The 13,080-nt window shown below is 40.4% G+C and overlaps 1 protein-coding gene across 2 annotated transcripts in view; it reads left to right on the forward strand.

Moving 5' to 3' along the window:
- The first annotated feature begins 2,963 nt into the window (after positions 1–2,963).
- Positions 2,964–13,080, forward strand: part of prkg1b (protein kinase cGMP-dependent 1b) — a 157,200-nt gene continuing 147,083 nt past the window's right edge. For both annotated transcript variants that reach the window (XM_046356763.1, XM_046356764.1), the window contains exon 1: positions 2,964–3,593. In XM_046356763.1, coding sequence (XP_046212719.1) covers positions 3,328–3,593 — 266 coding nt within the window. In that variant the 5' untranslated portion in view covers positions 2,964–3,327. The remainder of the gene's footprint in view (positions 3,594–13,080) is intronic.

Here is a 13,080-nt window from a genome sequence, read left to right on the forward strand (position 1 = left end):
ACCCACATAATGCATTGTGCATTTAATGTAAAAAATAAATACAATTGAAATAGAAAACCGTGATTATTAAAAAAATAATCGAACCTAAATTGAACCGCTCAGCACTTGCCACTACTAGCTAACTAATCGTGAATTTCCTGTTCTTTGATACATTTGTTTCAACTTGCTCATATCAAGCAACAGATTTGTGGAAAGGTAAAAATAAGAATTAGAGACTCGTTTTCTGAATGATTGGACAGTGAAGCTAAATAGATTGGTAGCGAGCTGGTGAGGCTTTAACTTATTTCACAATGAATTAAGCCTAAGTGACCTCTCTAACAATGGAAATACGCCCTCAAAGATGGAAGTCAGGCAGCAGGAAGCGAGATCAGGTGGGACCATGCTAGCCAATGAGAGTGCAGATGCACATGTGAACAACTCTGATATAAAGTAAAACATTTGAAGTTGCCAAAATGTGTGTCCACTTATATCAGTGCATTCGTAACAACCTAACTACTACGAAACTTCTATTAGATCAAATAAGCCTCATGTAGCAAATGAGCAGTTCTATTTTTGTTAATCAAATTCGGCACGCTCTCATTGACCTCTCCAAAAAATGATTTACTTCGTGGTCTTATTTTCGTGGACAGATTTTGGGTGGAGTAAATAAACCCTTTCGCTTCGACTTTTCCTCTCTGATTAAGCTGAAACTGGGTTTCCCAAGTCGTTCCGTGCTTTCTGCTCATGCCAGCGAGCAAGCTAAACAGACAGCTGTGCAGCACGTCTGTCTGATGTCACACACCCAAAAAGGCTTAACCAATCACCCAATGTAACTTATGAATATTAATGACTTTGCCTCCGGATATCCTATGAAAGGACATTTTGCAACCAGTGATGGCACTGTTAGCAGTGGATATTTACATTTGAGCAATGTTGGGGAGATAATGTGTGTTTCAATCCTAAAATCAAATATACTGAACAAAAATATAAACGCAACATGTAAAGTGCTGGTCTCATGTTTAATGAGCTGGGGGAAAAAAATCCAGAGATGTTCCATATGCGCAAAAAGCTTATTTCTCTCAGATTTTCCGCACAAATTTGTTTACATTACTGTTAGTAAGCATTTCTCCTTTGCCAAGATAATCCATCCACCTGACAGGTGTGACATATCATCAATCTGATTAAATGGCATGATCATTACACAGGTGCACCTCGTGCCAGGGACAATAAAAGGCCACTCTAAAATGTGCAGTTTTGTCACATAACACAATGCCACAGATGTCTCATGGTTTGAGGGAGCATGCAATTGGCATGCTGACTGCAGGAATGTCGACCAGACCAACGTCATTTTAGAGAATTTGGCAGTACGTCCAACAACCTCAGACCACATGTAGCCACGCCAGCCCACGACCTCCTCATCCGGCTTCTTCACCTCCGGGATCGTCTGAGACCAGCCACCCGGACAGCTGATGAAACTGAGGAGTATTTCTGTGTGTAATAAAGCCCTTTTGTGAGGACAAAACTAATTCTGATTGTCTGGGTCTGGCTCCCTAGTGGGTGGGCCTGGCTCCCAAGTGGGTGCAGCAATGCCCTTCCAGGCCCACCCATGGCTGAGCCCCTGCCCAGTCACGTGAGATCCATATATAAGGGCCTAATGAATTTATTACAATTGACTGATTCCTTCTATGAACTGTAACTCTGTAAAGTCCTTGAAATTGTTGCATTTATATGTTTGCTCAGTATACATGTGTATTTGGATATTTCTATTTGAAATACATATTTTCTGTGTATGTGAGTATTTTAAAAATGTCAGAATCCACTACTTCTATTTAAAGAATATGGAAGTATTTTCAAACAATTTATTATAAACATAGCCTCCTATTTGACACTATTTTCAAATAGTTTTTTTCCAAAAACATTATTTCAAATACCCCTTGGACCAAACAGACCTGGGTTCAAATGCATGGAGTATTCAATTACTTCTATTTAAAAATACACTTCTGTGTATTTGAGTATCAAATAACCAAAATTATTTTCATCAGTTAATCTCTCTCTCTTTTCTCTCTCTCTCTCACACACTCACACACAAATCCATTTCAATGTTCAACCACTTGTATTTTCAAAGAAGCAATATCCAAATACTTACTTGTCAATGTCTTTGAAAGTAAATGAAATACCCTAAATAGCCTTTGAACTCCGGTTGGGTGTGTGTGCGCGTGCATCCGTGCGCACACCTCTTTATATATATAGTAGGCCTATACAAAGTTTTACGGATCACTGTGTTACAAAATGCTACAGGCTCTGCATCTGTTGTTTTGCAAATAAAATATTAACTTTTGGTCATGCTGAGATGCTACTGGACATTCCTGCACATTCAAAAGGTGCCTCAAAGTGAAATCGTCTGGTGGTGCAATTTGACAGAAAACAGTGACATTTATGTCCTTTGCTAAATAACAACACAAGGTGATAATTGATAGAAGTGATGGATCAATAAACCATAAACACAGTGGGGTAGAGAAATAATCACTACCCTGTGACTCACCACCCATATCACATGGCACCTCCTTTTTTTGCAATTATTTTGGCTCCACAGTGTGTGGATTGGAATATATTAAATATAAGTGCATTTTAAAGAGAGTAAAACGATTGAATCATTTCAGCAAATGGAGTTTGAGAAATCACGTCTCTGATCCAATGACCATTTTCATCAGTTCATCTCTATTTGTCTCCTTATTTTTCTCTCTCTCACACACAGACATTGGGGCTACTTACATTGGCTCTATGGTTTCAAGCAGTCAATCAGACTGAGGGGTAAATAATAGCCTCAGACAATTTTGCATATAAGATCTCCAGGAAACGTAACTTATTGCACTTGCTCTATTGTTTTCAAGTGCTGGATCAAGTTACATGAAACTACGTCATCCACCGGCTCGTATGGTAATTTGTGCTACTTCAGGCAAATAGTTTAGGGTTGAGAGTGAGCATGATTTTGGAAATATTGTCCTGTGTTTAGTTGCTGTTGTTCAACGTTGGCCGGCTGTTTCCTCTGCATACCGCAAACTCTCTGGAGAGAAAGGGCAGCAGACCCTAATTGGTTTCTCAATGAAATATAACCATTAGTCCCACCACGGGAGGGACTGAGGAAAAGCAGCACCCAGCATTCCCAATCGCCGTTACTCAACTGTCCACCATCTACTGTGAACAGAACCTTTTGGAGTGCAAAGGAGCCTCGACACGATTTGATCTCCATATTTCTACCAAATATTTTTTTTCGTTTTAGTAGCGGATCGCATTGGACCGTAAAACATCTTTCATTCCCGCCTAGAGAAAGTTTGTGCAGATTCAAACATGAGTGATTTGGAAGAAGACTTCAAAAAGATCCTATTGATAAAAGAGGAGAGAATTAAGGACATGGAGAGGCGTCTCGTCGAGAAGGAAGAAGAGATACACGAATTAAGACGAAAACTGCACAAATGTCAATCCGTTCTTCCCAGCGCGCAGATAATTGGACCTAGAACCAGGCGTGCTCAAGGCATCTCAGCAGAACCTCAAGCTTACCGAACCTTCCAGGAGTTGAACAGTGAAGCATTTCGGAAACATTCCAAGTCTGACAGGTACCCACATAGCTTATTATTGTTAATTCAACATAATTCATGTATTTCCTGTTCCTTCATTTCCTGTTTCCAATTACTGTTTATCCACTGGGCACCAGGTTTGGGTAGGGTACTTTACGTTAGTCCTAAATGTAATCCGGTACAGTTACCTGTCCAAAAATGTTATCAGTAACGAAACATTTGGATTACACAAACTCAGTAACGTAATCTGATTACATTCCGTTACTTTTAAGATTACTTTCCCCTTTAGAGGCATTAGAAGAAGACAAAAATGTATGTCACCAATTGAACGACGTCTATTGCAGGATAAATACATGTTAAAGTTCATAAAGCTGGCCATATATGGATGTAAAATGTTACTATATGGGTTGGTTATGTAGGCTTCTTCCAAACCATCGCTTTCGACTACATATAATAATATGATTAAATTATATCTTTACATTAAAAACCAAAGTCTATCAGAATTCCAGTCATTCCAATACATGTTATACTCCTTGATCTTCAAGAATAGGACTTATAAATATGGAAGTATAGATTAGCCAAATTGATTTACCTGAGCATGACCCCACAACTAAGGATTTATAAGCCAGCCCTACTCTGTTGTTTATGATTTTGTTGTCATGGAGGACTGATTGGGCTCATTGATTTGAGTAAAAATAAATAAATGCTGTGCTCATGGAATGGGATGCTTTGAACACTCCTGAAAAGTGCTAAATGCATGTGAAAAATGAATGCCATATACTGCATTTGCAATAGGCCTATTGTTTGCCTTTTTGTTGGCGACACTTTGCTATCTTGATATCAAACATGATATGCAGCTGTTTTAAAGGGCAAGTACACAGAAGAAACAATAACAAAATGGTTGCCTCTGTTTTGGTAAAAAGCTGAGGGAGGGGCCTGAAGAAATGTAACCACTCTCAGATTAATAGATAGAGCTATGGATGCCAGGACTGACCATCCATGATATCACAATTATAGTTTTAGCCATGTTATGAGGCCATACAGTGTTTGTTTACATTTACAATGTTTACAAACATTGGAGAAAAACAAGCTTATATTTTGAGTGTGACAGTTGAACTAAGCTCATGAGGCATTTGTAAGTTATATTAATTAAGAATCAATGGATATACAGTACCAGTCAAAAGTTTGGACAAATCTACTCATTCCAGAGTTTCTCTTTATTTTTTACTATTTTCTACATTTAGAATAATAGTGAAGACATCAAAACTATGAAAAACACATATGGAACCATGTAGTAACCAAAAAAAGATTTAAACAAATCAAAATATATTTTATATTTGAGATTCTTCAAAGTAGCCACCCTTTGCATTGATGACATCTTTGCACACTCTGGGCATTCTCTCAACCAGCTTCATGAGGAATGCTTTTCCAACAGTCTTGAAGCAGTTCCCACATATGCTTAGCACTTGTAGGCTGCTTTTCCATCACTCTGCGGTCCAACTCATCCCAAACCATCTCAATTGGGTTGAGGTCGGGTGATTGTGTTACTATTTGTGTTTTTATTTATTTGTGTTAACCATATTTTTCAGGGACATTGTCACTGCCAGTATACAATAAATCCCAAGCTCTTTTCTGCTGTTGCTATAAAGAACTCCCTCCCCAGTAGTCGCAAACACCTTTGGTCGACATATCAAAATGTGTTGGGAATATGTAGTGTGGAGAGCGTTTGCACATTGGGAAGATGTCACCGAGACATCAGAATAGAATGCTGATGCCTGGCCGATGTAGAACTGTAGCATTTAGAATAGGTATTCGTTACACCTCTGTAAGACGTCTGGCCAATTAGCAAACAATGTCTAAACTTCATCCTCCTGACGCATCATGTATACATCCGTTGGACAGAGGTATCTGTGCTATCTGGGTTTGTTGCCTCTCTCTCACACATTTTTTCGGTCATACATAAAATGCTGAATTTTGTTACAAATATCGTGCAACCACAAGCACACGCGAAAACGTACTCGAAATGTCAGTGTTGTTTTCAAGGCATAAAATGCTGAATTTTGTTACAAATATCGTTCAATCAATATTAAGCGTGGCTATTTCTAAGACTGTATGCTATTAGGACTGGGACCACACCAGTGTCGCAAAGCAAATTTAACGCTTTATTTTTTTCTTTACCCCCTTTTTCGTGGTATCCAATTGTTAGTTGTTACTGTCTTATCTCATTTCTACAACTTCCGTACGGGCTCGGGAGAGACGAAGGTTGAGAGCCATGCGTCCTCCGAAACACAACCCCACCAAGCCGCCCTGCTTCTTAACACAGCGTGCATCCAACTAGGAAGCCAGCCGCATCAATGTGTCGGAGGAAACACCGTACACCTAGTGACCTGGTCAGCATTCGCTGCGCCCGGCCCGCCACAGGAGTTGCTAGTGCGCGATGAGACAAGGATATCCCTACCGGCCAAACCCTCCCCTAACCCGGATGACACTGGGCCAATTGTGCCTTAGACCACTGTGCCACCCGGGAGGCCCAAATGTAACTTCTTTAGCACACAATATTTTACATATTGAGGATTTTAAAGGACCAAAGAGTTTGGTCTGCTTGTGTTTTCATTTTTGCCGTGGAAAAAATATTGCGATACTGGTATTGTCCCGGCCCTACACACTTAGAATAAAAGGTACTATCTAGACCGGTAGAATAAAATGTATTATCTAGAACCTTAAACGGTTCTTTGGTTGTCCACATAGGAGAACCCTTAGAAGAACCCTTTTTGGTTCCAGGTAGAACCATTTTCGATTCCATGTAAAACCCTTTCCACAGAGGGTTCTACCTGGAACCAAAAAGGGTTCACCTATGTTGACACCCGAACAATCCTTTCAGAACACTTTTTTTCGAAGAGTGTATATGCCATATTGCTTAATTTCCTTTTTACAAAAGGAATAAGCTACTATCAAACATTGTGACAACCAACCCTGCATTGGGGCTAGTTGTGACAAAAAGGCTTATGACTCCATGTCGGAATAAGATATGAGGATATGTGCCCTATTTCAACCCAACACCTTGGTCTTTCTATATCTTGTAAGATATACTGGTGCTGAGAAACAGTTAAAAAGTGTGACAAAAAACCCCAGTCTCCCCTACGTTTAGCCTAACAAATAATGCATTTGGTTAACTAATTATATTGTGCGTAGTTCCTGGATGTGGGATAAGCCAATAAACCAGACATCCAAAAAAGAAAGAAGGATGTGGTCATAAATCAATTAGCAATTTCATCATGGAGGGATGTGGCTACTTTTAGATGGAAGGATAGCAGTCTAGTGATTTTCATTGATTGGCTCCATCTTCAAACTCCAAAGGATGTCCATAACACCAGCAGATTTTTACAAATGCAAATACTGTTTTATGTAAAGAGTCCAATGCATAGGCCTATTTATGCATATTTAGCCAAATACAGGCAACTCCATAAAACATCAAATCTGTGCTTTGCTTTTCAGATGTCACTTTTCATGTCCCTCAATTGCTTCAGAGCAATTTCCACTGGGTACTGCTAATAGCCCGTTACTCTAGCCTCATTCAGGGCTGTTCAGCTAAAAGCTGTTGGTTGTCATTTTATGCAGACAGTCACCATGGGGATGTAACCTGGAGAGAAGTGAGGGGATACTGTTATGTCTGCTGTGATCTGTAACTTATTCATTAGACATGTTCACCTAACTGTGTTGTGCAACAATGATTGTGCAACAATGATTGGTTTATTCATATAATTTTAGTTACACTGTTTGTAAACACTGCGTATTTATATACTGGATTCTTATTTATATAATTGATTATATACCGGATTCTTATTCATATACTGTATTCTTCACATAGCTCTTTTGAATATATCCACTACTGCATTGCATTTTTGTTGCACTGTTTATATTCACTGCCTGTATGTACACTACCATTCAAAAGTTTGTGATCGCTTAGAAATGTCCTTGTTTTTGAAAGAACAATGTCTGCATTGTATTTCTGATCAATTTGATGTTATTTTAATGGACAAAAAATGTGCTTTTCTTAAAAACAATAACATTTAAGTGACCCCAAACTTTTGAATGATAGTGTATATACACTGGAACATCTCATTCCAAAATGATGGGTAATATTGGAATGAGATGTTAGATGTTCGAACATTACTGCAGGGACTTGCTTCCATTCAGCCACAAGAACAATAGTGAGGTCGGGTACTGATGTTGGGCAATTAGTCCTGGCTCGCAGTCGGCATTTCAATTCATCCCAAAGATGTTCGATGGGTTTAAGGTTAGGGCTTTGTGCAGGCCAGTCAAGTTCTTTCACAATGATCTCGACAAACAATTTCTGTATGGACCTTGCTTTGTGCACGGGGGCATTGCCATGCTGAAACAGGAAAGGGCTTTCCCCAAACTCTTGCCACAAAGTTGGAAGCACAGAATCATCTTGAATGTCATTGTATGCTGTAGCGTTAAGCATTCCCTTCACTGGAACTAAGGGGCCTAGCCCGAACCATGAAAACAGCCCCAAACTATTATTCCTCCTCCACCAAACTTTACAGTTGGCACTATGCATTCAGGCAGGTAGCGTTCTCTTGGAATGATGCCAAACCCAGATTCATCCGTTGGCCTGCCAGATGGTAAAGTGGGATTCATCACTCCAGAGAACCCATTTCCACTTCTCCAGAGTCCAATAGCAGTGAGCTTTACACCACTCTAGCCAAAACTTGGCATTGCACATGGTGATCTAAGGCTTGTGTGAGGCTTCTTGGCCATGGAAACCCATTTCATGAAGCTCCCGACGAACAGTTCTTGTGCGGATGTTGCTTCCGGAGGCAGTTTGGAACACGGTAGTTGCATCCGAGGATAGACGCGTTTCAGCACTCAGCGGTCCCGTTCTGTGAGCTGGTGTGGCCTACCACTTCGCGGCTGAGCTGTTGTTGCACTAAGACATTTCCAATTCACAATAACAGAACTTACAGTTGACTGGGGCAGCTCTAGTAGGGAAAGGTTGCATTCTATGACGGTGCTACGTTGAAAGTCACTGAGATGTTCAGTATGGGCCATTCTACTGCCAATATTTGTAGAAGGAGAATGCATGGCTGCGTGCTCGATTTTATACACCTCTCGCTGAAATAGCTGAATGCACTCATTTGAAGGGGTGTCCACATACTAAGAAAGTGTGTATTTTTGGTATATATACGCATAGATTGCTTTTGGATTACTGATACAGTGTTATTTGGGTAGTTAACTGGATACGTTCCTGACCTTTATGATTTCTTGTTTTTGATTATTATTTGTGAGCTTGTTTGACATTTGTACGGCATTGTTAGAAGATAGTGACACAAGCATTTCACTGCAGCCGCTATTACATCTGCTAAACTGTGATTTGATTTGATAGAATGTTCACAATTCCTGACGTTTAATCTTAGTAAAAATTCCCTGTTTTAGGTCAGTTAGGAACACCACTTTATTTTAAGAATGTGAAATGTCAGAATAATAGTAGAGTAGATAAGAGCGTCTGCTAAATGACTTAAATGTAAATGTAAATTTCAGCTTTTATTTATTTCATCACATTCTCAGTGGGTCAGAAGTTTACATATGCTCAATTAGTATTTGGTAGCATTGTCTTTAAATTGTTTAACTTGGGTCAAACGTTTCAGGTAGCCTTCCACAAGCTTCCCACAATAAGTTGGGTGAATTTTGTCCCATTCCTCCTGACAGAGCTGGTCCGATTTGTAGGCCTCCTTGCTCGCACACACTTTTTCAGTTCTGCTCAAAAATGTTCTATAGGTCAGGGCTTTGTGATGGCCACTCCAATACCTTGACTTTGTTGTCCTTAAGCCATTTGGCCACAACTTTGGAAGTATGCTTGGGGTCATTGTCCATTTGGAAGACGCATTTGTGACCAAGCTTTAACTTCCTGACTGATGTCTTGAGATGTTGCTTCAATATATCCACAGAATTTTTCTTCCTCGTGATGCAATCTATTTTGTGAAGTGCACCAGTCCCTCCTGCAGCAAAGCACCCCCACAACATGATGCTGCCACCCCCGTGCTTCACTGTTGAGATGGTGTTCTTCGGCTTGCAAGCCTCCCCCTTTTTCCTCCAAACACAATGATGGTCATTATGGCCAGAACAGTTCTATATTTGTTTCATCAGACCAGAGGACATTTTGGACATATTGGTTTTGGAGCAGTTGCTTCTTCTTTGCGGAGCGGCCTTTCAGGTTATGTCAATATAGGACTTGTTTTACTGTGGATATAGATACTTTTGTACCTGTTTTCCTCCAGCATCTTCACAAGGTCCTTTGCTGTTGTTCTGGGATTGATTTGCACTTTTCGCACCAAAGTACGTTCAGGCAGAACGCGTCTCCTTCCTGAGTAGTATGATGGCTGCGTGGTCCCATGGTGATTATACTTGCGTACTATTGTTTGTACAGATGAACGTGGTACCTTCAGGTGTTTGGAAATTGCTCCCAAGGATGAACCAGACTTGTGGAGGTCTACATTTCTTTTTCTGAGGTCTTGGCTGAATTATTTTGATTTTCCCATGATGTCAAGCAAAGAGGCACCGAGTTTGAAGGTAGGCCTTGAAATACATCCACAGGTACATCTCCAATTGACTCAAATGATGTCAATTAGCCTATCAGAAGCTTCTAAAGCCATGATATCATTTTCTGGAATTTTCCAAGCTGTTTAAAGGCACAGTCAACTTTGTGTATGTAAACTTCTGACCCACTGGAATTGTCATACAGTGAATTATAAGTGAAATAATCTTTCTGTAAACAATTGTTGGAAAAATTACTTGTGTCTTGCACAAAGTATATGTCCTGACTGACTTGCCAACACTATAGTTTGTTAACAAGAAATTTGTGGAGTGGTTGAAAAACGAGTTTTAATGACTCCAATCTAAGTGTATGTAAACTTTCAACTTCAACTGTACATAATGTCCTCTCAGCTCTTGTTGTTTTTGGCCACCATTGATGACAGATGTGTCCTGATGCATTGCTAACGAGCACCAAGGCATCGCCTGAAGTTGTAAACAAGCTTTGTGGAACTGAACCCACTTTTGATCATTACACGGCACTCACACTAACATATATGCCTGCATATATGCCTGCATTGAGTGCACTGACTGAGAGGTCCACTGATATAGACTCTTGTGAAAGTGTATTTTTATCACTGATTGATATAACGAGAGCACTGTTGGGTACTTGCACACACTCCAATACAATATTGAGTGCCCTGACTCAGAGTATACTTACTATGAGTGCGCATCGGAGCCGATACGATTCTCACTCTACAGATACTAACGTTTTGTCTGTGCTCACTGTTGGCTCAGAACGTGCCATGTTTTGATCTTCTGAGATGCAGAATTCCACGTGAGTGGGAGATGTCACAGAGGAGCTTGATTCACAGTTCTGATAAGGTGGATCGGCACCTTTCTCTGAATCGTTAATGGATTCACTGGTCTCACAGTCAGTCATCACCTTCTGCTCTCTCGCGCGCTCTCCGCCTTTTGGTTCAATGGTTTTAAAGATGCGACGCTCAAATTTGTTCACAGGATCTGCGTCTGACTAGCATGCCATTCCCTTTTATTAAACCTAGTTATCCTCAGCTCTCATTGCAAGTGTTAACACGACACAGTTTGAAACTCCTAAAGATGTCAATGTGAGCACTGTGCACTGTGAGCCATGTGTGACAATTATAAATACCGCCCCAAGGCAGTTTCTCCACAGACACGTGCAAACATAACAAAAGTGACCACTGTCCCAGATATTCTCCTTTAGTTGCAGGTAATAACCATAGCCACATGATGGCAGCAAAATGCTTTTTCATGGTTAGGATCCATTTGTGAATGGGAGTGGCTGTGTGACCGGATTCTCTTGATGCCTATTCCCAATAGGTAGACAATTGCACCTCCTGTGCAGGTGCTACTTTTTGGCGAAAGGAACGTTACACAAACGATGTCTGAGGTAACTATAACATTGACATGATTTAGCCTACAAACCTCTGTAACTGATACACGACATGATTAACACGTACGTGGCCTACAAATAAATGTCTTTGTCTGTTGTAACTATGATGACATATCTGCAGTATTACAAACGTAAGCAGGACACAGACAAGCGGTCTAAGTAGCGGTTTAATGTAACTTTCTTTTTTTCCATGTTCGGGAGTTGCATGCAGCTATATTGTCAGCCTATCTTCGAAGATTACATCATTGCAAACATAAGCACGAGGCAGACTGGGAGTCAAAAGACTAGTGTTCTTTTTTCAGCTTCTCAGTCTACGATATGCAGCATATGAATGGGGATGCTGAGAATTTAGTTTCAAGGGACTAGTCCTCTAAAGGGATGGTAAAGGCCAGGTGCACGACTTCAGTTATTTTTCCTCCTTCCCTCCTTCCTGCAGCTATGTTTGTAACCATGTTTTAGTTCACTGTGTATACACTGTGACAATCCAGAATAACAAGGCGAGTAGTTAATGGATCCACTTAAGCTGTCTCGATCCAGTATGGACACTATACTGCACATGCAAGCGCATAAGGGATGAGAGGCCCAATTCGATAGGTTGTTGTGCATGGCTTACACTGTCTGCACCCAATGTTTCTCATTTTAAAACTCCATATATATATAATCAACAAGCCCCTTCAAAAGCACTCCAGAATGGAAAGTGTGTTATCTTGCTGAGACAGACAAAAAGGCCCCTGGGTTACCAGTGACCTGTGCTCGCATGTAGATCAGAGTGACTATTCTCTGCATTTGCACCCCCCCCACACACACACACACATAATGCACATTGATCACACATTTGGTCACACATTTGGACCGCATGTACTTATGTCAGTCGCATTAAGAATAATTGGACCACTGTGTCTGTGACATACAGATGATGTAAAATGAGCAGAGGCTCAAAATGCACCCCGCTGAATGCTCTGAAGTCTGTATCCATACGGAAAAGTTAGAGAACGGGTTATCTTGCCTTGTTTCAATGCTGGAGATAATTGTCAACTGGAGTGCATTTACAGTTTTTTTTCTCACTTTGGTGCTATTTTCACAAGTATGTGGGGGATTTTCAAAACTCTTAGTGCCTTGTACAGTGCCTTGCGAAAGTATTCGGCCCCCTTGAACTTTGCGACCTTTTGCCACATTTCAGGCTTCAAACATAAAGATATAAAACTGTATTTTTTGTGAAGAATCAACAACAAGTGGGACACAATCATGAAGTGGAACAACATTTATTGGATATTTCAAACTTTTTTAACAAATCAAAAACTGAAAAATTGGGTGTGCAAAATTATTCAGCCTCTTTACTTTCAGTGCAGCAAACTCTCTCCAGAAGTTCAGTGAGGATCTCTGAATGATCCAATGTTGACCTAAATGACTAATGATGATAAATACAATCCACCTGTGTGTAATCAAGTCTTTCGTATAAATGCACCTGCACTGTGATAGTCTCAGAGGTCTGTTAAAAGCGCAGAGAGCATCATGAAGAACAAGGAACACACCAGGCAG

This window comes from Oncorhynchus gorbuscha, linkage group LG07, assembly GCF_021184085.1.
Source record: "Oncorhynchus gorbuscha isolate QuinsamMale2020 ecotype Even-year linkage group LG07, OgorEven_v1.0, whole genome shotgun sequence".
Taxonomy (NCBI): Eukaryota; Metazoa; Chordata; class Actinopteri; order Salmoniformes; family Salmonidae; genus Oncorhynchus; species Oncorhynchus gorbuscha.